At 46.7% G+C, this 27,621-nt stretch overlaps 1 protein-coding gene across 3 annotated transcripts in view; it reads left to right on the top strand.

The window, feature by feature from the left end:
* MAP3K13 (mitogen-activated protein kinase kinase kinase 13) overlaps window positions 1-27,621 on the top strand; it is a 635,805-nt gene that overhangs the window by 371,968 nt on the left and 236,216 nt on the right. For all 3 annotated transcript variants that reach the window (XM_069615749.1, XM_069615750.1, XM_069615748.1), the window contains one exon: window positions 24,319-24,477. In XM_069615749.1, coding sequence (XP_069471850.1) covers window positions 24,319-24,477 — 159 coding nt within the window. The remainder of the gene's footprint in view (window positions 1-24,318; window positions 24,478-27,621) is intronic.

The following is a 27,621-nucleotide window of genomic DNA, read 5'->3' as shown; positions in this document are numbered from 1 at the left end:
CATTCCACCGGAACCGTCGACAAACCCGGCAAGCCCTCGAAGAGAAACTACAAACAGCAGAGGAGGACCAGAAAAATAATGGGTGGTCCGCCAAGACTCAACGAGCCGTCCGCGCAGCCAGGAAGAAACTAGAGGCCCACTACGCTGAACACACTGCACATTTAATGGCCAAGACTAGGCAATTCTACTATGCCAAGAACAACAAAGCTAATAAACTATTAGTAGCCAAACTGGCCAAAACGAGGCAAGCCAACACCATCGCAGGGCTCCGCAACCCACAAGGGAGGATGCTCTACTCTGAATCAGAAAAACGGCTGGCAGTGGACCACCTAACCCAAGTAATGACTGCACCTTCACAGAACCGGTCCAAACAGGAGGAATACCTACGGGGGGCATCCCTACCACACCTGCCCGCCGCAACGAGAGAGACCCTAGAAGCACCAATCACAGATGAGGAGGTTGACGAAGCCATTAAAGCCCTCAAAACAGGGCTTCTCCTCGAGATTTTACAAAATATTCAAATCCCAACTGATTCCCCCTATGGTAACACTCTTCAACTCATTTAAGGATACTGGCTCGGTGACCCCCTCAATGCACGAGTCTACAACAATCCTCCTCCCTAAGCCAGGGAAGGACCCGAGAGACCCGGCCTCGTACAGGTCAATTGCCCTGTTGAACATAGACGCTAACCTTTATTCCAAGGTCCTGGCCAACCGACTGTCGCACATCCTTCCGACCTTAATCCACCCCGACCAAACAGGCTTTATCCTGAATAGAGCGGCAGGGGACAACATCAGAAGAACCCTGAACCTGGTAGATATCGCCCTCCGTAACGCCCAGGGACTGGCACTGATGGCCCTAGATGCTACCAAAGCATTCGACAGGGTAGACTGGTCATTCATGAAGCTCACCCTGGAGGCCTTTGGCTTTGGCCCATCCTTCCAATCTATGGTAATGGCCAACTATTCATCCTCTAAGACCCTCCTGAGGATCAACGGCTCCTTATCAACCCCGATTCCCATGACCTGTGGGACAAGTCAGGGCTGCTCTCTATCACCTCTTCTCTTCGCACTAACGATGGAGCCGTTTGCCCAAAGAGTTAGACGGAACAAGCTCATCAAGGGTCCCCAAGTAGGCCCATCCCAACACAAAATTGCACTATACGCCGACAACGTTCTTCTGATGCTCTCTGATCCCAACTCTTCAGCTATACACGCCCTGGCGGAAATAGCCAACTTCGGAAGGGTCACCGGCTTTGCCGTCAACTTCTCTAAGTCAGTGGGCCTGGGCATTGGCCTCCACCAGGAGGAACAAGAAGCACTAACTAGGCCATGCCCGATCATATGGAAGAGACAAGCTATCCCTTACCTGGGAGTCCATATCCCAGCAAACCCAAGGGACACATATCAGGCAAATTTCCCCAGATTATTCAGTGAACTGGAGGAAGACTTGAAGCGCTGGTCCACTCAGGAAATCTCTTTGATGGGGCGGATCACAGCCGCAAAAATGAACCTGCTTCTGCGATTCCTCTACGCCTGCTCCTCCCTCTTAGTGGCCATCCCAAAGCTGCTCTCCAGGATCTGCAGAAGAAAATGCTGAAGTTCATATAAGAAAGCTAGAGTTCCCCACAAAACCCTGCTTGGCAACTCCAGACTGGGGGAACTGGGGGAACTGGGGGTCCCCGATCTCCAGGCCTATAGGGCAGCAGCACAGCTAGCACACATCCATGCTTGGCAGATCACCACAGACCGCCCTAGATGGGTGTAACTAGAGCAAGCTCAACTACCGCTCCCCCTGCGATTCCTCCCACATATCCAGCCCTCCCTGAGAGAACACTGGAAGATTCTCCTGCTAACTACCAAACACACGCTAAGAACATGGGACTGGGCCCTGAAACAAAAAGGAATCCCAAGGGGATTAAACCCACTCTCCCCTATTTTCCATAACCCAAACTTTTCGCCGGGGTCGAACCCCCGAAACTTCCAGAACTGGATCGACGACGGCCTCGAGACCCTGGAACAGCTATACGCCGGGAACACACCCCGCACCTTTTAACAATGTAAGGCGGTGTTCCACCTACAGGAAAGGGACAGATTTACGTACTAACAACTCTGTCACTGGTGCTCGCACCCCCAGACCCTCCGGGCGGCCGTCTGCCCCCTCACCCCCTCGCCCCCCTTGAACGAACACTGAAGGACCTTTCATCCCGGAGCAGGATCTCAACCCTATACAGACGCTTCCTGGGGGACTTCGTAAGCGCAAGCACGCAATGCATGGCCCAATGGGAGGCCGACCTGGGCCACCCGATTCACGACCAGTCCTGGGTAGACATTTGGACTCGCACCCACTCCTCATCTACTTGCGTGACCAACAAGGAATGTGCATACAAGCTGATGCTACCATGGTACTACCCCCCCTTAGACTACACCACATGAACCCTCTGGTAGACCCTTCCTGCTGGAGAGGGTGCTCTCAGCCTGGCTCTTTTTTTCACATGCGGTAGGCTTGCCCAAAGATCAAACAATTCTGGGAACAGTGCCTGGCGACGATCGAACAAATTACTGGGATGACACTCCCCCTGGAACCTGAAACGGTCCTACTGGGGGTCCCGACCCCCGGGGTATATCCCCGCTCTGGAAACAGAGCGAAACTAGTAACTCAATGCCTCTTGGCTGGCAAAATTGTGCTAGCCCACTTCTGGAAGTCCCCGGACGGCCCATGCATGGCCCACTGGTGGGGTAAACATTGGGACATCCTGATCGCGGAAAAAGTGACCGCGGCAAGGGCGGGAGCCCTGCATCGTTTCCATAACCTCTGGACCCCAGTGCTGGATTACGACCAACAATTCCCCGCCTTAACATTTGAACCCCTCAACACTCGATGGACTCGCCTGATGGACGGGGGCGGGGAACGGTCCCTCGGAATGCGGGAACGGGGGGGGACTCTGGGGAGAAGGGGGGAAGGAGGGAGAATATGAGATAAAGGGAACTGGCAATAGGTGTACATTTCTTATCCAATGTTGTTTGTAAACTGTCCTGCCTTGGTTTAAAATAAACATATTTAAAAAAAAAAAAAAAAGAATTGTGGCGGATAAACACTGGGCCCTCTCTGCTATAAAAAGAAGTTACCCGGGAGACCAATAGGGGGAACGGACCAAGCTGGCCATATGAGACGAAGCTCCACCCTGCCATAAAATGTGACGCTGATGTGGGGCACTTACTCCTGAACCACCCGAGCGATTTTGGGCAGAAATAGATGGGAGGAGAAGCATTGAGAGGCCAAAGGATGATGGCGCAGTCAGCCAGCCCTGGAGCGTTGTGCATGGCAGAGAGACAGGAAGGCCTGGGGAGGTGAGGCGTCTGGCATGCGGAGTGCCATAGATGCAGCACTGAGGTCTCTGGAGGACCAAAGAGGAAGCTGCCAAGAAGTGTGGGCAGCTGGCTGGGGACAGGTCAGTGCCCTGAAGAGACGAGAGGCCCAGCTGGGGAGCCGAACTTGGATGGTCCTGACTACAGGGAACTCCGAGCAAGCCGGCACACAACACATGGCAAAGCTGGCCCTGCTAGAGGACAGGAGAGTGGAGGCCTCTGGAGGAATGGAAGGAAAGGCAGAAGAGTAGCAGCCGAAATGCATTAGCGGCTGGCTGGAGACGGGACGGCATCCTGAGACGGTGAAAAGCCCAGCAGAGGATCCCAGCACGAACGTTCCCGTCTGCATGGGACGACTGGCGCACAGGGTGCAAGAGACACCACAAATCGGGTGCTGCTGGAGGAGAAGTGGAGGCAGGAGAGAGAAGGCCCTCTGAGTGCCCATACAAAGACACACAGGCAGGCCAGACCTCCCTCACGACAGACCTAATTGGGGGTCGAGAGGTGTCCAGTGGCCCAACGAAGAAGAAGTAGTGAGAGACAGTGCAGGGTCAGAAACAAAGTGCTACACACAGTGGTGGTCTGCAAAGTTGAGGGGACACGTCCATAAGGGTGTCCCTCAACTACACAACTCGAGTGGGGCACAGCAGGGAGCTGGAGGTGTGGTGAGAAGGTCTGTCTGGGCACAAGGAGCACAAAAGGAGGGGAGCCCATCAGAGCACCAGCAGACCTCACAGATGCTCCTGAATGCCAGAGGGTCTCTTGTAGAGGGTGGTGACCTTGGAGGGGCTGCAGCACCTAGAGGATATTGACCACGCAGCGTACCCACACACAGCACAGCAGGAGATCCAGGCACTCCAACAATACTAGAGAAGTGGTGCAGTGACTAGAGTGATGGAGCACCATACAGAGAGGGAAACTGGCGAGACGGATGAGACATCCACAGTATCCTACAGGAAATTCAGGTTCTTCAGTCCGATATTCAGGCGTCCGTCTCAGAGTTAAAGGGCAGAGTTTCGAAGGTGGAGGATGGACTGGAGGGCATTGAGAAGAGCCAACTATCTGCAGAAGTCATGGAAATTAGATTTGAGGCCAGAGTGAGAGACTTGGACGGAGGAGGAGATGACCTGACTTGAGGGTTATAGGGCTACACAAGACATCGGGAGAACCCCCCTGGAGGTTGAGTGGAAGGTGAAGGGGATAATCAATGAGCCCTTTGGAGAAACAGGTGGAACGTAGATGACTATAGACAGGGCACATAGAGAGGGTGGTGCGGCCCGGGGCCCGAGGTCTGTAGTGGTGAAACGCCAGTACTTTATGAAAAAGATGGACGTTTTGTTGAAGTAAGGAAGAAAGGATACATTGGGGCTCATTATTTGTTTGCTGGTAAGGGCTGTGATCTACCAGCAGGCCTAACCTGCCCATAATTCAGGCCCCTACTGGCAAACAATTGCAGCAATCACCAGCACTGGTACTACTGATGCCGGTGATTGTGGCATCCCCATCCCATCGAGTCCTATCGAACTCCATGGGAATGGGGATTTACCAGCATCTCCGCCACCAGTAATATCCCGGTAATACTGGGATATCGGGTGGCAGAAACAGTATGGTAGACCCCGGTATCCTGCCTAAATTACCAGCGGGATACCAGGGGATTTGTAATCCGCCCCATTGACTTTGAAGGCTCCAAGATGAAGATCTTTAAAGATTTGGCTGGCCTGGTGATCCTGAGCAGCAGAGACTGTAGGCAGTTGATGACATGGCTGATGGCTCTTTAAATCAGGTATCATTGGAACTTTCCGTTTGCTCTAATGTTTGAGTTCCATGGAGAGGACTATAGCATTGCGAATGGTGAGGAGGCCAACCGGCACTTATGCATGTCAAAGAAATGAGGAAAGAGACATCAGCTGCACCACAGGACAACGATGGATGACAAGGCTAAGGAGTCCACCATGAGAAGGAGGGTACAAGGGGCTTGAAAGTTTAGGAAGATAAACATGCCACGTTCAGGGAAGGGCTGAGAGACTCGAGGAAGGGCCCAGACAATGTGAAACATGAGGGACTCTCAATCGCGCCTCAGGTGGGACCCGTCGGCTTATTGTGAGGAGGGGGATAGCCCATTCGGCAGGCAAGAGTATAGGGGGAGGTCGGGTGGGAGCTATGAGAGGGGGGACTTGAAGGTGAAAGCTGGGGGGGGAATATTCCTAGCGGCACTTAATGTAATGGGCGTCTTGGTGTATCGTACTAGTTAAGGGGGAAAGGTTGGGCTTTGGGAGAGGGGAGATGAGTGGATTTGGGGGAGTTCATAGTAAAGGGAGAGTATGTTTTTTATCCTTACAAAGGACCATTTAGAAGTAGTTCTTTGGTGAGTGTGGTTGAGGAAGAGGGGGCCACTGTGGGAACCGAGTGTTGAACCAGGATGAAGCAGGGTAAGGGGAGTCTGGATTATTGTAAATAGCTTCACTGAGTGTCAAGGGGCTAAACTCCCTGACTAAATTATCGCTGCTAGCGTGTGAATTTGATAAACACAACTTGGAAACCTTTTTCATACAAGAGACTAGGTATGAGAAAGGTAAATAGGGGAGAATGCCAGGAAGGAAGGTGGGTCAAGTATTTTGTGCCTCGGGAGTGGTGAAGAGGGGTAGGGGGCTGAGATAATTCTTAGGAGAACCCTGAGGCTCGAGGTGGCAATGGGTATGGAGAGATGACTGGTGAGAATTAAAGGGCATTTAAGGAATGTAATGACTCGTTTTAATTTACAGTCCCAACCAGGGTCGATACGCTTCAACACCTCCTATATGTGCATTACTTAACGGATGCCTGGAGGGAGAACAACCCGAGCAAAAGGGACTATTCCTTTTTCTCGACACCCCATAACATGCACGCAAGGATTGATCACAGAAAAGCAGGCAGGGGGAGTGGTGGAGTGTGCAATGTGTGAGGTTGCCTGCTCGGACCACAAAATCGTGCTGGCAAGTATGGACATAGGGGACTTGATAAGTGTAGATAAGATGTGGAGGAGCAATGACTACATAATAAGAGACATGCTCTTTGAGAGCACACTCAAGGGTAAGATTGAAGAATATAATTCAGGTAAATGACACAGACGATGTAAGGGATAGTATGCTATGGGAGGCAGTGAAAGCTACCATAAAGGGGCCTACTCATTCAGGAGGGAGCCAGGAGGAAAAGGGAGAGGTTGCTGATGGAGAAAAGGCTTAAAGGGGAGTTGAAGACCCTGGAAGAATTGAGAACGAGGGAGAGGTCCAGTGCAGAGGCCAAAGTGTATGAAAAGAAGTAGTAGAACTGTTTCCGGCTGGCCTGCCCCAACCCCCCACAAACCCCATCGCAAGGCTCTCTCCCACGCACAATACAAACCCCACAAACAAATGCGCCTGCTGTTTAAAGGAACGTTCAGTGCAGTGCACTGAAGTGCAAGTTTCAACTTTTTCCTACAGTTTTATTTTTAAACGAAACTATTCCGGAGTGGTTTCTTTTTCAAACAAAAGAATGGGAACAGTAAAACCTAATTTAAAAAAGTAGAGGAGCACCGCTCCCACCTACTTCGACCACTGGTCTAGTGGGGAGGGTCTGGCGAGAGCCACCCAAATGAAAAGACAGGAACTGAAGGAGCTTGATCCAGGGGAGGTTTTCTGTAAAATTCTTATTATGGGTCTTATTTGTGTTTTAGGGACAATGCTACGTTTATTTTTTATTTATTTGAATGGATTCTATGAATTGAGGTGTGATGTTAATTGTATGCTTTTCTGGCATTTTTTGTCTAAATAAAGCATTGAAATTGAATTTTATATGAACCTGTATTGGGAAGAGAAGAGAATGTCTCCACGGAGGCAGCCTAGAAAATATTTGGAAGGCTTTTGCCTCCCTAAGCTAGGCGATGGGTGCACGCAGAGCCTGGATGAACCGATTACAAATGAGGAAGTGTGAAGATCATTAAAGGGGCCCCAGTAGAGAATGGCTTCATGGTAATTTTCTACAATAGGTTTTGTGACATTCTGGTGCCTCACCTCGCGAGACTATTTAACAAAATAATGGCCGAAAAAGACGTTCCACAGTCATTTCAGAGGGTGATAATAGCAGTGATTCCAAAGGTGGGTGGGCACCGCCAAGAGTGTGCCTCCTACAGGCCGTTATCTTTAATAAATGTAGATTACAAGAATTTCCCATGGATTCTGGCATCAAGCATGGACATGATGCTGCCAAAGCTAGTCATCACTGACCAAGTAGGGTTTGTGGTGTGGCGTCAAGAGTCAGACGCGGTGCGGAAGATGCTGCATATAATGGAACAGGTGAGGGGGAACTAGTGCTCTTATCCTTGAACGTTGAGAAGGCCTTTGATCGGGTGAATTGAGGGTTTTTGTGTGCAGTTCTGAAGCACTTGGGATTCGGCAATGTTGATGAGTTGCTATATAAGCACTATATCCCTCCCCGGAAGGTAGTGGTAAATGGCAAGAAATATACCCGGGTCGAGCTGCAGGGGAGTTCAGAGGCAGGCATGCCCCCTCTGCCCACTCTTATTTGACCTGGTCCTGGAACACCTGGTGGCAGAGATCAGACTGAACAGGGAGATGTGGGGATTGGAGATTGAGAGTAACCGACAGGGGATTTAAAATGACCCTCTTTACCAACAATGTCCTCCTGTATCTGTGTGACCCGGTCCACTCTATTGCAGCGGTGATGGTGTAAATTGGCAACTTGGCGGGGTTTAAAGTGAACAATCAAAAGTCAGTTGTATTCCCGTACACGAGAACACTGGATAAAACGGTGGGCAATCCACAGGCTACAGGCTTCAAGCACTGGATAAAATGGTGGGCAATCCAGAGGCTACAGGCTTCAAGGTGCAGCAAAACAACCTGAGGTACTTGCGGATAAACCTCACTAGGAGAACCGAGGACCTGTTTGAGGCAAACTACTCGCTACTCCGACACAGAATACTGAAGGACCTCGGGTAATGAGGCATTCGTGGTTGGGAAGGATTAACTCAATTTAATAAATGTCCTACCCAAGATCCTATTCTTATTTCAGATGCTGCCGGTGACAATTCGCGCCTGTGATTTTGAAAGAACTCAAAGCAGAACTGCTGCCATTCCTATGTCAAGACAAGAAACCTAGAATAGGGTACAAAACCTTTATTATACGCAAGGGAAGAGAAGGGAAGGACCTCCCGGACATGTGGACATGGAGAAATACTACGTGGTGGCGCAACTGAGCTACCACATCTCAGAAATATTAAAGAAAAGCAATGGGTGTTCCTAGAAAACCAATTGCTGTGGCCGGCAACAGTAGGGGAATGTCTATGGGTACCGAGAGAATCCCTGCCAAGGAGGATCAGGGACCACTGTATACTGGGTACCCTGTGGAATATATGGAGATGGGATGAAGGGTGTCACCACATGGCCCTCCCAACTTAGTCACATTTGGGCGCCACCTATCAGGGTTGTGATTGTTGAGCCGCTAAGGTTCCAGTGATGGTTCAAGGCAGGCCTAGACAGAATTAGCCACTTATGGCATGGTGGGAAGCTCAAAACTATCTAGCAGTTGGAGGAGGACCTGACAGTGGGACAAATCTCCCTGTTTATGTCCTTGCAATTGAAGAGGGCACTGATGGACCCAAAGTGGGAGTCAGAGATCCTAGAGACCCCTAACCCTGTTCGAGAGGGTATTGGATATCGGGTCATCCTCAAAAGGATTGATCTTCCAGCTCTGCAAGGCCCTGCTAGGAAATATTTCAGAGATGCTGGGAGGATTGGGGAGGATTAGGGGGTGGGGCTGAAAAGTATATGGGAAAGGGTTGTTGGGTCTGAGATAAGTGGACGCATGGACCATGCTCTGTAGAGACACCTTCAAGACCTTGATGGAATGCCAATATAAGTTTCATAGAATATAACTGTTGTGCAGGTGGCAATGTGACCCACTGTGGCTTACCAGGGTGTTCCAGGGCATCAGCTCTGGGTGCTGGAGGAACTGTGGGTAAACAGGCTCTTAATGCCATATGTGGTGGTCCTGCGAAAAGACCCAGGCATATTAGAAAAAGGTGTTGGGCTGGATCGGGACTGTAGGGAAAGTCCAGAGGGGTCTTGACCCGATGTTGATGCTTTTTGGAGTCCAGAGGAGGGAGAAGGAATGCTTCAGAGTGCCACACATGATCCCCTTTCTACTGTTGGTGGCAAGGGTGTGCCTAGCTAGCTTTTGGAAAAGAGATAGGCTACCATCTGAACAGGAATGGGCAATGAGAGGGAGAGATATCATGGACATGGAGGTACATTCAGCGAGGTTACATGACAAACCCAGTAGAAGAAAGAAAGTGAATGGCTACATTTCAGGGAAACATATGGCAAAAAGGATGGGGGAAGAAGTGGACCCTGAATTATTTGGGTAGGCTTAGGGGAGTAAGGCGAAGGATGACAGAGGAGGGGTTCAGGGTAGGGATGCAAAAGGAAGTGGGAGGGAGGTTTCCAGATTTGTAATATTCGAATTTTGAATGTGCTGGAAAATGTCAGTGTTCAATTAAATCTAAAAGATGGAACCAAGCTACGACCATCAAATAATATCGCAGTCCTAATGCTGTCTTGTCAGAATAAAAGGGCCTATACTAATAAACCTACTGCCAATCCTTACCTCTAAATATGAATTGTGTGGGAAGCAATGTTATGCAAAAGAAAAGTGTTGAAATTATATGTCAGGATGTTCAAGACGTTGGCTTCCCTTCCCATGTTTTCAGCAAGGGATAAGGCAGCACACTCGAGCTTAGCACAGTCTCTGGGTTCTTTAGCACAAGGGTGCAGTTCAAGACTCCACATCATGGTCTTCCGTGCCAAAGTCTCTTTGCCATTCAAAGTCTCTTCTTTCAGAGAACCTGATGCAACAAACAAATAATCAAGCTCCTTTCTTTTCTTTCAGGATTCTCCTACGTACACTTTTTTCTGGTGAGTTTACTGCTCACCTCTGATCCTCCGGGCTCAGTTCCACTTTAACACAAAGTTCATATTTCACATAAACACCATTTTCTTAGGATCTGCATGTATCCAACTTCTCGGGTGATTCGTGGTTCACCCTGGATCCCCCTCTGCCGGCCTCGGGTCCGTTCTAACACAACATCTTCAATTATTCTCCCTGTGACAGGCTCAGACCAATGATCTATTGTGACACAAACTTGCTTTAACACAAAGCTTTCAATTTATCTCCCTCTGTCGCACTCGGACCAACTTCATCAATGTTGCCATCAATTCTCTTTACTGTATCAACATTGAAGACTTTCGATTGTGCACAGAATTTAGCTTGACCCGTTGCAGGACCACTTCGATTTACAGTCCTTTGCCACTCTTTCACTTTTGTCAACTCTCAGCTGGATATCTTACAGAAACCCTCGATTGAACATGCACGCGGCGCCGGACCACTCTGTCAAAGGTATTATATATCTTTGTTTCAAAGTTCAATCACCCATCTGCAGTTCAACTTTACCCACGTTGGTTATCAAATGCGTTTCATACAATGTTCGTTCCAGCGTTCGCCATACAATGTTGCTGCTTGCAACATTGGCTTCAACACAGACCGGTCTTGTAACAGTCTCCTCAACTCACTGTGTTGATTTCACTGATGCTGCTTTGTTGTTGGCGCCAAAGACAGTACCACGGCAGCTCGCGATTCTCCCTGCCTTGATTATCGACATGTGCGGGCCCGGGTACATGAACACACAATGAAGGATTTCCTAGTCTTATGCTTGCTTTTTTCGAGGATTCATGAAAATAATGGTTCCTTGTCAAAAAGGTCATGGGAACTTCCCACCTTGTGATCCCCTTCGGTTTCGCCGTCTTTCTCCTTGTGTTCAACTGTGTTAAACTGCCATCTTGGAACTGCTGTTTCCTCGTGTGCTTTGCCTCGCTCAGAGTGCGCTCTTGTGCTACGCCTTTTCTCTGTGTGGGGAAGTGTAATTCAAGTGCATGATGGTCAGTAATTGCCTGACCCTGCCTGACCATTGTATTGGGACACGCCAGGTATATAGCTCAGGTGTTAGTCCGTTTATCTCTCATGGCGAACTGTCTGTGAGAAAGTGTTCATGTTGTGTAAGGGGGGGGTTGAGTTCCTAAGCATCCTACCTAGTAGGATGGGGTAAATGTATTACAGGGAAGGGGATACCACGTTTCACCACCCAGTGTCCCGCTCTCCAAAGACCCCTCACCCAGGTGATCCTCCCGCAACTGGATCCAAATGCGATGGCCATGTCCTGGCCACCTGGATGACAGATTCCCCCTTACTAGTGGGTGGGACACCTTCTGGTTTCTCACACCAAGCAAGCAGACATGGGGAGGGCCAAAGGTGCAGAAGGAGGGATATTAGAAGACTCAGGACTCGGTAGGTGCATCATAACATCTTTATTTATCAACATGCTTCGGTATAATAACTATTCGGGTAAAACAGCCCCAACCAGCTTCCGGCAAAGCAACTGCCTTTCTTTTCTTAACCTTCTAACTCCAACTCCTCAGGTCTTGGAGTTCTAGGATGGAACGTGTTGGACCTACACACCCCAATCCGCTTACATTACAACATGCTCAATGTAACAGGATTCATTAACACTATTTACACTGTGGTACAATTCACTAAAACTATATACACTAAATAAAAAAAGGGACATCCCCCAATAAGTGAAAATAATGTACTGACTTGATTGCAAAATGTAAAAAGTAGTTTGTTTTGCATCTGCAGACTTATTGATCTGTTATGTGGCAAATTCTTGATGTTTGCATTTTTGCTGTAGGGGTTGCTGTGGGGGAACCTGCACCGCCCAGTGTATTTCACTGTTCACACAATAAAGAGGGATTGCACTGCTTGTTTGGGATTATCAGTGATTGTGCGAGGGGGTGGTGGGGTTATGAGGTATTAATGTTGGGGAGTGTTATATTTTTTAGTAGACCCTTTTACGTGGATATTAAGAAAATATAAGCAATGTTCTTGGGTGTAGATCAAGGATGTGGTGGAAACAGCTCATTGTGTGTAGTTAAAGGAGGCACATACGACGGAGGGAGAGTATCGCATCACCCTACGATGATGTCTGAAATCTGGCAGAAATATTCCACCCAACGTTGTTGAGAGATGATAGCCAGGGTGAAAGCACAAACCTTGGAATTAAAATAATGACCTTGGAATTAAAATAATTACCTTGGAATTAAAATAATTACATGGAACGTATGTGTGCTGAACCATCTCATAAAGGCAAGAACGATACTTCGGTATTTAGCAAAGCACAAAGCCAAAGTTGTGTTCCCGCAAGAAATGCATGAAGCAAAAGAAGAAGAGGCTGGCTTTGCTAAGAAATGGGGCTGTCACAGATCGTTTGCTTCCTTCTCATGTCATGGGTGTAGCCATATTAATTCATCACTCATTGAGCTTTAGGATGCAGGAAATGCTCCGGGATGCATATGGCAGAACAATGATTATGTCAGGAAAGCTGAACGGGACACAATTATGTTTATTAATTGTCATATACCAGATTTGTATTCACCTGAATATTTTGCATGGGCTGGGATTAATCTTCAAAAACGCATAGATTTGGAACTAATTTGAGGAAATGACTTTAATACTATTCTTTCTTAACACTGACCTTGATAGGTCAACAGAAGGGATTAGAGGCACATACAGAGCAGTGAAGAGGCTTCAACAAATTGCTAAGCTCTATGAATTAGTGGACGTTTGAATGTTCTGCAATCCCTGCACGAAAGAGTGTACATTTTATTAATTAGTCCATGACTCTAAATCCACAATAGACATTTTCCTTCTCTCAGATGAAATGTCTAGATGGGGCACTGTTGAGCTGCCAACAAGTTGGCCACATAGCTTACAAGCTCTAATGATCAAGCTATAATTCCACTAATATTTTCTGATGTGGCAAATTAAGCTCCAATGAGAATGAGCAGGAACTGAAACTCGCTCTGCACAGTGCTTCATTGCTGAGTACTATCCGCCGCTTCATTCCCCAACAGCAGAGCCGCAGCCTGGCCGAGCAGAACGATTGGGAGAGGCTGGTGGTGAGAGAGAGACCCACCTATGTAAAATCTGTGGTGCGGCTCCTCGCGACTCAGAGGCTGGGTGGTGGGCTCCCCGACCTCCTTACTCGAGCTTTCTGGTCTCCGAAGTCAGCGGTTTATGACCTCCCTGGGTGCAATGCTACACCTTCTATCAGGGACAACTCCCAAAATAAACTAGAATCAGAAGCTGCATGTTTCTAGACACCATGTGTAACTACTGCTCTACTACTCTTACACAACTGAAACAAATAAATAGCTGCATACTTTAAAGCACCCGAGGTAAATTCTAGAAACAGAATCCAACATAGATTCTGACTTAATATTTGAGACTTGAAGATTGATGCCTCCCACCCATACCACTGCCTCGATAGGCATTGTGGCGATTGCATCAGAGATGAGCAACAGCGCTGAGAATTAAGAGACTCACTACAAGCAATAACCATAAGACTCATTGCAATTAAAAACCTGGTACTCAACAATCACCACACGTACACTCCAAGAAGCCCAGCGTGAAGCAGGCAACAGGCATATGTGCGCCTGTAAATGAGTGGGAAATGGAGATACAAGCTCATTCCGAGTTCTGGTACTTTTTTTGGTAGTAACGGAATAACTGCCATTTTTACTGCACCGTCAAATCCCAAGTTCGTAGTTGAATGTAGCATAATGCCAGAAATCAGCAGGATTACTGTGACAGAATGATTGCTCGCAGTAATTTTGCAAACATTCCCCATTGAGCGCTGTGGACTCCAAAAATAGGCAGTAATACTGCCCTTCCTCCACTTATCCATGGTAAACCCACATGACCAAGTGGCAGCAAAGATAGCCAATTTTGGATGTAATTCAGGGTATTACCACCAAACTCATAATTATGCCCATAGCCCTTCTATTTGCAATGACACAGGGAACATGGAAACAGGGAATGGTGCATAACTACACATCAACACTGATGGTAAGCTCTACTAACCCCCCTCTCAAAGCTTGTGCGCACATGGACGAGGGACGGGATGCAGAGCTGCAACAAGTCATGAGAGCAATGCGAGAAGGATTTCTTTCAGTTGTATACAAACTTGACGATCTGACAGCATCAGTTCACTTGCTGAAAGGTAAATTAGATCAGGAAGGATCTAGAATTACAGAGGATGAGACACAAATAGATACACTTGAGGGTGCTCTTCAGTAACCTCTGCAACGGCAGCACTATGAAAAGTAATGACTGTGATAAACACCAGATAAGAAGATCTTGAATCAAGCTCCCGCTGCAACAATATTTGAATAGTGGGTCTTCTAGAAAATGCATTCAAAGACAACTCAGAAATATTATTTGAGACCCTCCTAAAGAAAGTACTACAGGGTCCTCCATTCTTGCCTCAGTTTATAGTCAGGGGAGCACTGCGGGAACTGGCCTCGGACTAACCCCAGGGCCCCTCACACCCTGTTATTGTTATACTTATGAACTATTGAAATAGAGACCTGGCTCTCAGACAAGTGTGTGAATTTGGCAAAGTAAGGGATGACTCATCAAGAATAGACCATTTATACAGATTTCTCAATTGCGGCAAATGTTACAAGAAAGGCACATTCCAGAAGCAATGATGCTCCTGGCTAAACTACGAATCCAGCACAAAGATCCACCTGGATGCATCCTGTCCTTCCTCTGGACTCTTTCACGACCTCTGCAACTTTCTCTCACTCCTATTCTCCCCTCTAGCCTGACTCACTCTGCAGGGCACACCCTGGTTGTTCTGATCTCTTCAGACCTTCCCCTTTCTATCCCTCTCACCACTGCTCTCTCCTGGAGTGATCAGTTTCTCCTTTCCTCCCATCTCACCCTCTCTACCCCTCAGGCCAAGCCAACTCCAGCACTGCCACCCACCTTCTGGGTTATCTGACCCATGAAGTGTGTGCCTGTTGAGGCTTTCGCCACCACTTCCTCACCCCCACCCCCACCACAACCCCCCCTTCTGGCTGACTCACACCCTGGGGGTCATTACGAGGTTGGAGGTAGCCATGGCGCTATAAGCGCCATGGCTACCCCCTTACCGCATACCGGGTTCGGGTTCCCTGAATGGGGAATTACCGGGCCATTCCAACATTGGAGGACCCGGTATTTCCCCATTCAGGGAACCCATCCCAATTCCCATTCGAGCCCCAATAGGGCTCAATGGGAATGGGGACCATGCTAACAATGGGCCCGTTAATAATCCGTTGTTAGCATGCTGGTCCTGTAGAGGTTCCCACTAAGGGCGCCTGGTAAAACCTGCCGCCCTTAGCGGGACCCGCTAAAGGACCTCGTAATGCGGCGGTAAGGGGTGAACGGCACCGATGTTCTTGCCCCTGTCATGAGGATCCGCTTGAAGCCCAAAGCCAAGTGAAACTCCTGGTACGACGCAGACCTCGTCACCCTCAAACGCAAGTGCAGGGTGGCTGAGAGGAAATGGCGTGCTTCTGGTACAACCTTCGACAAACAGGCCTGCCGCCTGCTCCAAAGGCAATAGAGGCTCTCTGTCCGCACCAAGAAGAGAGCACACATCCAAGCCCGCATCTCTGTGCCATCTAACAACTCGGCCAAACTCTTTGAAATATGCAAGGAACTGGCCAATCTTACTGCAGTCTCTACCTCTCCTGTTCCCTCCCAGGCCCTCTGCAGCGCTCTGGCTTCTCATTTCATCTCAAACTCAGGACATCCTGTCCCCTCTCTGTTCCTCTCACACCTCCCTCTACCCCCAGCTCTTCCTCTGGCCCTTCTTCTTCGGCCACCTCTCCTCCCTCCTTCTCTTCCTTTCCCCTTTCTCCCCCGACAAGGTTTCTAGACAAGTCCGTGCTATGAAAGTCTTGTCAAAAAAAGGTCCATCCCTGTTCCTCCAAAACAATCAAGGACCACATTGACTCCCTGGCTCCTGCTCTCGCCGACTTCTGCAACCACTCCTTCACCACTGGAGTCTTCCCATCCCCCCTGAAGCACTCCCTTGGGCACCCTCTTCTTAAGAAACCCGCTGCCGACCCGTCCTGCCCGGCTAACTATCACTCCCTAGCTGTTCAACCAATACCTTCTTGCCCCCCGCATTGCTGCTCTCTGCCCCAACTTTGAGTGCTAGGCAGATGACACTCAGCTCATTTTCAGGCTATCGTCAGCCACCTCTTCTCCTTCTCTCATCTCTGACTGTCTGTCTGCTATCCAGGAGTGGTGTGCTGCCAATGATCTTTGCCTTAATGAGAGTAAGACTGAGATTCTCCTCATCGGCACACCCGCCCCCTCCTTTCCTGTCACTCTCTGGCCGGCCTCTCTTGGCCCTTCTTGGCCCTCTTCCTGCTCCCACCCGCGAGGCTAAAATCCACGGGGTCATCTTCAACTCCACACACTCCCTCTCTCCTCACATCTCTGACGTCTCTAAGAAGTCACACTACCAGCTGCACCTCCTCAGAGGTATTCTTCCTTTTCTCTCCTTCCCCCCCAGAAGCCCATTGTCTCTAGAGCTCTGGTTCTCTTTAGGCTGGACTACTGCAACAGCCTCTTTCTAAATCGGCCTGCTTCCACTCTCCGCCCTCTGCAACTCATCCAGAACAGAACATGCAAGACTTGTCCTTGGCCTCAAGCCCAGGGATCGTATTTCTCCAGGACTGAAATCTCCCACTGGCTCCCAGTGGCTGCAAGGATTAAGTTCAAAACCCTCTGCATTGTCCACAAGGCCTTCTGGGGCCTGATGCCTCAATACCTTCAACTCTCTTCCTAGATATCTTCCTTCTCGAGCTCTTCGCTCATCCGCCCCCAACTCCCTCAGGGTCAGTCGCTTCTCCAAGCAACGAGTTGGGGTTAGATCTCGGTCTTCGGCTAGGGCCTCCCTGCCTCCCTGGAACTTGGAGGAGAACCATCTCTCGTTCCGGAAGCACCTCAAAACCTTCCTCTTTGCTTCTGCTTTCTCTCCTCCTCTCCCCTGCTGAACTCCTGGCTGAAACTGAAACTGCACTGGTTACCTGGCCACCCTATGATCTCGAACCCAGGTCCGCTCCCCGCCAGTTGCACACCTGCACTGCCTCCATGGCAAACCCTGCACTTGGACTGTTTTCTGTTTCCCTACAGACCCCTACCTGACCTTGACACCTAATGTCTGCATTTACCCTCGCACTGCTTTTTTACTTGTGGCTCTTATTTATTCTATTTTATCCCATGTACTGCACTGTTCCTTGCCCCTCCCCTAATCCTCGCCCCCGCACTTTCCCCTTCCCCTGCAATTGCGCGATCTGAATGACACCTGGCCTAGTAAGATCGTTGTCTCTGTCTTCCCACTGTTCCCCCTACCTTGCCTCGTCGCGCCTTGAAACGCTTGTGTATAGGCGTGTTATAAATGCCATATCATATCATATCTAGTCTTCACATCTCCAGAGGACATTGTAGGATATGTTGAAGCCAACATCCCAATGAAGCAAGATCATAAGCAACCTCAAAAGGCTTATTCCGAAGCAATCTCCTCAGAACAAACATGCAAAGAATATTGAACACCCTTCAACAAACCTCACTCTGAAAGTCTGCCCAAAGCCTGTCTGATGAGGAACAATATGTGACAATTAGTCAATGCACAAGATAGCCATAACTTGTGCCACACCAGGACACAAAATAGAGACCTAAAAGAATGTTGGTCAGTTGCATATAAAGTTCCATAAATTACTAAATTCACAGTTTCCTCACAGCACTCCAAGCCACTTATATTTAGTGTGTTTTACACTGTCAAGTTGGGGATGACAGTGAGGGTGGTGGAAAGAGGGAGGGGCGTTCACTCAAAATAGCTTAACTGTGTTTATTGATGCGCTTCAGACATTGATGTGGTACCACTCTACTTAACATGACACGGTAATGTAATCACACATGTGCGCTGGTGCACCCAGAGGACTAGGGACTTACACCTGATTAGCAGGAATATCAGAGGCTTAAATAACCTACTCAAAGTTAAAAACTTAGTGCAAACATTGAATGCAACTCAGTCAAAATTACCGTACTATAAGTGTGCGTATCCTTCCCTAAAATGTGGGGCTTGGAATGGTACTATACTGGCTACTCCTCACAATCTAGGGGAGTTATGATTTTAATTCACTGAATTCCTCGTTTCCAGCTGGTCGGATCTGTCGTTGACACCCTTGGTAGTTATGTGTTCGTGGATGGTATGCTAAATGATCAAAAGTTGCTTCTTGTTAAATCATATGGGCCAAATGTTGATGAATCTTCATTTTACCTCGCAATTACCAGACACATTCGAAAGTTAGTGCGATTGCATAATCTTGGGTGGACATTTTAAGACAATATTAAGCCTTGCTGTCGACTGCAGCGGGCGACAGTGCACCCAGTCTCACCAGATGCCAAGGTCATTAACCGACTCTTGACAACTATCGACTTAACAGATGCCTGGAGGACACTGCACCCGAAAGAAAAAAATACTTCACCACTACTCTGTGCATAATATGTCCTCCAGTGTAGATATTTAGCTAAAATCATTGACACACTTGGATAAAATCATTGTTGTGACATTCTCCCAAGACTCTACTCTGACCACTCACAGATGACACTTATTTTGAATCTCCAAGAGACATCTAAAACTATAGCACTTTTGAGATGTCCCTCTCGTCCCCTTTTAGATGTTGCTTACAAAACCACATTAGCAGAAAAAATAATTGAATCATTGAAACGAATATCACTACAGATACTTCATAGACAAATATATGGGATAAATATATGGGAAGTGTTTAAATGGTATATTTGAGTATAGCACCGTCAACCACATCCGGATCCCTCAACTTGATAAGAGAAAAGCTTAATGCAGTCGATATGGAGACGTGTGCATTAGAACCTCAATACACTTCTGTCTCCACCCCAGCGATACTAGGTGAGATAAATAAGAAACGACAAGAATTCCGAGAGTTAGCCACACGTGAGGTTAGCTTACTATACAAACCAACCCAAGCTTGTAAAAATGACAAAACCAACAGACTGGGACAACTGATAGCTGCACTGATAAGAAGAGAACGGGGCCAACTGAATATTAGATCAGTACAAATGCCTGATATATATATATACTCCCTTGTAAAACAAATGTCTTTTTTCATGGCTCTCCATTGAGCAAAGAGATACATCAATAGTCCTTATTACTTTAATTTTGTAATGTCCTTTTGCTAAATTTTAAAATATGATCCATGCACAGTCACCAGACTTCACTGCCTCCATGTTTCATGTTAAGTTCCCTTGTTTTAATATTAGTCTTAGTCAAAATATTGTTTTGTTTACACATTTGTAATATGTAAATGTATTTTCCGTGCACAGGGGGAATCGTGAATATGGATGCTTGCCTAATCTTTAGCTCTAGATGTCCTGCTGTTTAATTATATGAAATTGAGACCCAACATAATTGAGTAGTGTTTGCTTTACTGAAACAGATCTTTTAGTTGTATCTGATGCTGAATACATATATTTTGCTTCATTCCAATTGTTTCTCTGCCACACTTTTATGGCATACCTATGCCACTGTGCACCTCTTCAGGGGAGGAGCAGGGTGGACTTTTACCCAACATATTCTTCACAGGGGATGCCACCAATCAATGGAGACGTAAAAAGGGGTTCACACTGCAGTCCATACGTATCACAAAGGTCCATTAAATATGGTTCACAGTTGCAGGCTGTGGATTGTGTTTACAAACTCAGACCGTGACCACATGCTGTGACCCATCTTTACTACACAAGTCCAGCAAGCAAAGTTTCTGACCAGATGCTGTGGTCTGTGATTAAAACACAGGTCTAGCAGATGCTTGCCGTGCCATATGCTCGAACTTATGTTTATAACACGAGTCCAAAAAAGATGGACCACAACCTTAGACCATGGTTGAGGTTTTTCAGACAATTTCATCATCTTTGCTTACTAGACAGGACCTCCTAATAGAGTCCACAGGCACAGGCCAAAATATGTGTTTAACACTCAACAGTGACCAAAGTCACAGGCCGCACCTATGTTTGTTGGAAGTATGTAATTATTATTTGCTCCAGTGTATTGTTACAACGCCCATGAAATACACTGAAAAAGCATTGATTATGGTATTACTGTTTTCTGTACAGCCAAAGCCATGTTTTTTAGTACAGAATTCATATATATCTGTAGTTGCAGGAACTTTAAAGTTACCGTGCAAAACTACAAAAACCAAATTCACTAACAATGTAACCTTAACTTCTCTCAGTGCACTGGGCACGTTCACAGACAATTGGCAAAGCTTTGGGAAGGTAAAATATCCTTTTTAGTTTTGTATTGCATGCATCCTTCCATCACACAGTGCTTTTAGCTGGTTGGTCATCTTTGGAGAACCATTTTATGTGTTGCTATTGGCCACTGACCCCCCTACTCCCCTAGCAGTTTAAGCATCTTTTACCACCAATAAGTGGTTGCTTGTCAACAATCCCCAACAGCTCCTATGACTGACCTACTACCATCAGCCATATAGCCAGTCATGACCTCTCGGCTACATTGACAGTCCAGACTTCCAGGCTCAGTAGGGTCATATATACCATTGCTACCTCTTGTTCAGGAAGCACTTGCCATACTAAATTAGGGATGTAAGGTTGAATCAACAATTCTCTGAACGTTTAAAAAGGCCTCCCTGTTGGGAGAGAGAATAACATGCCTTCTAGAGCCTAAAGGCGAAGAGAACCCTCAAACAGCAATTGTGTAACTATTTCAAGTAAGTAAAGAAGGCAAGGAGTGTTTAACTGTATTTATTCAGCCAATATTATCACAGCATACTGTTTAACTAGCAGGATGTTTTCTGTCTGAAATATATCTAAATAACTGTTTAAACTTTTAAAGATATCATATGAAATAGCTTGAACTGGTTTTATCGTTGTGTGTAAACACTGATTTCTGAAATAGCTGGAACTACTTTTCTTTGTGTGTTTTAAATTTGAGTTCTGAATTATCTAGAATTAGTTGTATTGCCTTGTGATCAAAGCGACTACCGAGTTACTATCTCTTGTCAATGTTGCTTGTACTTAAGGGGATTTCTCAGTGTGTGCTCTGCTGAAATAACTGTGATTGCTCTCACCAACACCCCACTTTTTCTCTCTTCCTGCCCTTTCTCATTTTCACCCCCACCCCCACAATTCAGCACCCCTCACCTACAACTGAGTCAAACATTCCTAGTGCCAAACCATACGTAGTAGGTACCAAGCCACACTGTACAACAAATTGGGGGTAGATTCATCAGAGGGACCTCCTTTCTTAAAGTACAACAATGGATGCACCTCCAAGTTGTCAACACAAGACACACCATAACCACATAAGAAGAGACTGCACGGTAAGCCACACTGGAAAGAAGAGACTTGCAGAATAAGGGCAAATAAGCAAAGACACCCCACTGAGGATGGGTGGACAGGAAAAGAGATTAAACACCCAGACCACTGGAGGCAACTGCAAGCAGAACACCACAAGCAACACTACATCCCATCTGTAGAGACTGACACCCCTAAGCTTACCAACTATCACATCCAAGAACCAACTAATGGAAACAGCAGAAACAGTTCACTATGTTCCAGGGCACAGAGGGCAGCAAGAGACAGAAAATGACATTCAACAATAGCACAAAATAATGAAAGCCCAAAAGACAAGCGCATTGCTCATAAATGGCAGGTCAATCTTAAATTGAAGAACAGACAGTTAAGATCTCTCACCCATCTATTTGTAACCCGAAACATACCTGCCAGAAGACTATGCAGCACACATACATACAGCGATCCCACACAACTTTTTCATGGCTCTCTGCAAAGGCACGAGAGGAACAGGAATAGACTTTGTCTATTCTGACCACATTGTTACAAAGCTGATATCAACAAGAATAATGGATTGTGAATCACCTCTACTTTTTAACAACACTCACTCCACTTCCTGCAAATTTTTAGACCACCAAAATACAACGCAACATTCACAGAAAGGTTTCCAGATATAGTTGCCAATTTAGTAGAAGATTACAAAAAAAGTGCAGTCCTATGAGACTTTAATATTGAGTTTGATTAGAGCTTTGAAAAAAAGCACCAGAACTCTTATCAACTTAAAGGAAGCCATACATCTCAAACAAGTGGTGAAATGCTCATCACACTTGACAGAACATACTATGGGCTCAGACTTTTGCAATGAAGACCTGAGGACCATTGTCCCACCTAAAACACACCAATGAGACAACCAGCTCTCCGTTCCCTTCAGTAACAAAGCACTAATGAACACTCTTCCCAAGCGCAAGAAAGTAATAGCAATGATACCCAGAGCACTGAGGGGCCTGAACTTGGACAACCTTAAAAAAACATTTCACAAAATGGCTCCAAAAACAGACCCCTTTGATGATAGAGATACAGAATAGAGAAGGGTGGCAGACATTATATTGGATTCGGAAAAACCTGGACAATATGGTTCCTGAGAAACCACCCGACTCATCAGAAAGAACATTCAGCAAGGTGGCTCAACCCCACATATAAGCACTCTAAAGAAGGAATATATGAAACTGGAATGCCTATGCAGGTAAAAGTATAATAGACATGTCTAAGCTACTTATCTTTGGCACCACTACAACTTCAGGGAAAAGAGTATCAGAGCAAAGCTCTAGCACAACACAGAACGCATTAAATAAGCAGTATCACAACTAAAGGACATGTTACAGAAACCATGGAGACTGGACAAGAAAAGGACCAGATCATATTTTGAGTAAAAGCCCATCATTTGAAATCTTTCCCTCACATCAATAGACCACACTTAACAAAACTTTTAACAACCAGCAAGCATGCCGGCTCACAAGCCAACCTTTGTTCAATAGATATGCAAAATCATTCTTACATGGCCTCTGATATGTCCTTCAGCCACTGCCCTCCCCAAACAGGCACTCATTCAGACCAAAGTTGATCAAACCAACCATATTGGCCCACAAGAGATTACAGCACAGTCGTGCAGGATAAAGGCAGTGCAGGCATGGAGTGCCAAGCCCACGTTTGCATTCCAACACAATGCTCATCCTAACCCGCTCCTTCATTCGCAGTAAACAGTAAACTCACTGGCAACCTCCTCTAAAATTCAGTGCCCCACTCACACACACAGGTGACACTCTCGCTCCGTTCACATAGCTGCATACATGTGTCATTGCTTCTACCGGACTTCCAATTGATAGCGTGAACTGTTTGGTAGCTGCTGAACAGTGCATTATGAGTTACAATTCCAATTAGGAGACTAGAAATAAAAAGCAAGGGGACTCACTTAAGGTGTTATAGGAAACACCTGCTGGGGAGATATTGCGAAGAGGGAATAACTAATTACTGACATGGGCTCTGGAGAGGAGGGAGGATAACTCATTGGAGATCTGACTTCATATGCTGATTAACTGCTCATCCTATAAAAGGGCACTTGGCGTTGCAGAGAGTTACCACCTTGAAGACACAGGGAGGAGAAACGAATTCAGAACTTGAGCGAGAGAATAGAAGGGCAGACATTTGATAGTCTCAGAAGGGGGAAAGAAGATCAAACACCTGCTGAGGGCTATACCTTAGATTCTGTCAAAGATCAGCTCTAGAGGGCGAGAGAAGTAAAATGTTATAGAAGAAAGCCCTGAAAGAAAGGGACCATGTTTCTACTAGGGAATTATTTGAAGCAGTGAAGGATTGACCAAAAAGTGGTGTGTCGGGTACTGGGAGAGGGATGTGGTTGGTCAAGGAAAAGGGTTTGTGTTGTAAATACATATTGTACCCTCCATGAAATGCATCTCTGGCAAGTGGCAGAATGGAACATCACTTATCCATGGGTAGATACATATATTGGTCTTATATTTACTGTCAAGAAACTCCTGTTCAGAATGCACAATTTTTAATACAACATATATTCTTTCTGTCCTGCTCTGCCTTTCAGGTCATTTGGAGTCGTGTTATGGGAACTGCTGACAGGGGAAATTCCGTACAAGGATGTCGACTCATCAGCCATCATCTGGGGAGTAGGTAGTAATAGCCTACACCTTCCTGTCCCTTCTACATGCCCAGATGGCTTCAAAATACTCATGAAGCAAACATGGTAAGGGTCAAAGCCAATTTAAGTAGAAGATGTATGAATGTAAGCTCCAGGCTTTGCGCTACAGTTTAGTAGCTCACAAGAAATGTGTATTGCAAAAGTTAGTCTGTACTTTTCTACTTTGGATAACACTTTGAGCACTGTGACAGTGCCTACTTTCAGGCCCTGTCCAGAGGGGGGAGGGAGCCCGACCCACCCAAACACCCCAACAGGTGCCAGAGAGAGGGTAGACCCCTCCTGCCCTTCCTTAACCGAGTACTGCAGGCAGCAGGGCCAGGAAAAACCCAGCCTCAGCCGAGCTGCAGCCCACACAACATCTTTGAAAGGGGTTCGGCAAACGCAGCAACACCGGCTACAGAACATGGCAAGGATGGACATGGCTCCTAGGGGTGCAGTGTTAACTAAACCACAGGTGCCGCTCCAGCGAGCATTATGAAGCCTGAGCAAACAGGGAGCCTCAACTATGCCACCAGTGAATTTTATTATTAAAGCGAAGGCCTTGAAGAAGGCCCAAATAACCCACTATGCCACCAGGGACATTCTGTCTTTAATATTAAAAGGCCTACAGAAAGGCCTTCAAACTGCACACCTCCCCATGGTTCAGCAAATGGTCCATGTTGGAAAGGAGCAGGGCTTGCAAGACTTTTTGAAACCTATAAGCCTTTCCCTTGACACATCCCCTGGAGTCAGGTAAGCTATTGGTTAAGATAAGTGGCCAACCCTGGGAGAGGGTGGGGTATGTAAGGAGGTGTGTGTGAGTGTGCAAGTATGGGTTAGTTGGGTAAGGACAGGAGGACATCCGAGAGACCAGAGGAGGTGAGAGTGAAATCAGTGCGGAGGCTATTATAAGAAGGCGGTCTACGGAGTGTTTGAGATTGTGAGTAGTGGAGGTACTACAATAGTAGTAGTGGAGTGGTGGTGGAGTTAGTAGTAGTAGTAGTAGTTGGGAGTTGAGACAGCAGGTAGCATGAGTAGCAGAGTAGCAAGTAAGTGGAATAAGCAGTAGAGTGGTAATTGGTAGTAGGGGCTATAGTGCACACTAGTGAGTGTAAAGAAATAGATTGACAGCGGTAGTAGTAGGAGGTAAAGGAAGTCAAGGGATAGTGTCAATAACGGAGTAAGAACCGTAGTAGAGGAAGAGTAGTAGGATCGACAGAGTGAGAGAATAGGAATAGCTAATGGTAAGAGTAGAGAGAGCGTCTATAACAAAAACACCAAGAAGAAAGAAGTCGAGTGGGAGGAAAGGAACAATGGAGGTAGCAGGAGGTAGCGACAGTAAGAAGTGATCTAGTTGAGAAGTGAGAGGAGGACATCTTATAAGCCCAGCATAGTGAAGCACCTAGAAACACTTGTGTACAGGCGCGTTATAAATGACCTATCGTATCAAAGGTCAGGTAAGAATGTGTGTGGAAGAAGTGAGAGTGATACCGGGTGTAAGAAGGCACCATCCCTAACCCCCTTAGACTACTAAGCGGGATAGGTTAGGTAAAGCCTAGAAAAACCCCAGGGAGTTAGTCAGCCAACTGTTTTAGGGAAAACACAAATAGGATTAGTCAGAACAACAGACAGGTAGATGTACTCTTTGGCGATCTACTAACACCCTGTTAAGAATGCCTGACCTAGGGAGGGGATAAACTGGCAGGAAATAGCTAGAGATGGACAGACATGGAGCAAAATTCCCTAGGACCACATAAGCCTTGAGACCCACCCGGTAATGCCTTAGAACAACCCCATGTGATTTTTAGATAAACACACTTGAAACTTCTTCCCGTCTCCAGGATGGTTTTTGTGGTGGGCCACCCCATCATAGTACTATCAATAGAATTGTGGATGGCCATTCATCCATAACTGGGAAGTGATCCACAACATATTTCCAGAGTGTGACATGGATCCCAAATGCAAGATTTAAGCCCTGACCACTGTTTTCGGAAATACCTAGTTGAACCTTGGAGGTGTGCACAATGTTTTGGTGTGTATTCTTCATCACAATCCATTCCCGCTTCCTCTTGAATTGTCTCTATAGGCCAACAGAATAAGGCATAGGATGGAAGATCGTGGATTACCCTTACACAGCATACACATGGGGACTCCCGCTGCCCTCTCACACCACCCTTTTGACTTTTCCACAGATAAAGAAACATTAATCACTGGTGTCCAGTCATGCACACAGACTCCCTCACATCCTCTCCCCCACTCAAACAAAAATATGTGGGGATATGCCTCCTTCCTTCCACTCCCTGCATCCCCATGATTTTGTCATAACCTTGTAAGAGAGACAATGATATATAGTAGCTGGTGTTCTTCCCCTCTGTCACACCTCTCTCATGACCCCAACCCCAAAATGTGATCCTCAGTTCCATCTTGTCTATCTCAGCGCTCTCATTACTCTCTTTCAACAGAAACCTAGAGTTCTGTTTGTCCTGCTACCGCCCCGCCTCACTCATTGCGCCCTCTCAGGAAATAATAATTTCCTTCTAATTACACATTGCCCTTTAGTAAAACATTGCTCCAGTGCACGCATGGAATGGACTTGTTCTGGCAGAGCGACTGCCGTGCTCCTGCTCTGATAATGAGAAGACAAAACTGTGTACACTAGTAGAAGTGGTTCAGGTTTGACATATTTGCACCTGTATCACCTCTCCCTGCTCTTCTGTAATGAGAACCAAGGCCCAATGGCAGCAGCAAATCCAACATAAACCATGTTTTTGTTTTGAGGCCTTGCTTCTTGTTGGGAGTTTTTCTAAAGTCTAAAGACTTCATAGAACCATATCTGAGGCAATACAGAAACTCCACTTTTAGTAGAAGGCTAAACCACCAGAGAACATTAGTTAGAGCAGCCAGGCTTATCTTAGGAGGGAGAGAGGGCTGTAGGAAGGTACAAAGAAATTGTAGCATACATATGGTCCAAAGGAACACTGAAACACTTTGTATTGTAAAAATAATGATTTATTATAAATACATGTAGGCCAAGATACATTTTGGGAAAGGTAAGTACTGTAACATATTATATCAACACAATAATCAAAAACCAACTTAATACTTGTGGTATGAAAACCAAAGTAATAACCTTGCTAAGAATAGCAATAAGCAGTTCAAGGTGAGATAAACCCAAGGTAACACATTCAGAATGGCAATAAGCTATTCTTG

This window comes from Ambystoma mexicanum, chromosome 9, assembly GCF_040938575.1.
Source record: "Ambystoma mexicanum isolate Mex_15411 chromosome 9, UKY_AmexF1_1, whole genome shotgun sequence".
Lineage (NCBI taxonomy): Eukaryota > Metazoa > Chordata > Amphibia > Caudata > Ambystomatidae > Ambystoma > Ambystoma mexicanum.
This window is presented reverse-complemented; position numbering and strand designations above follow the sequence as displayed.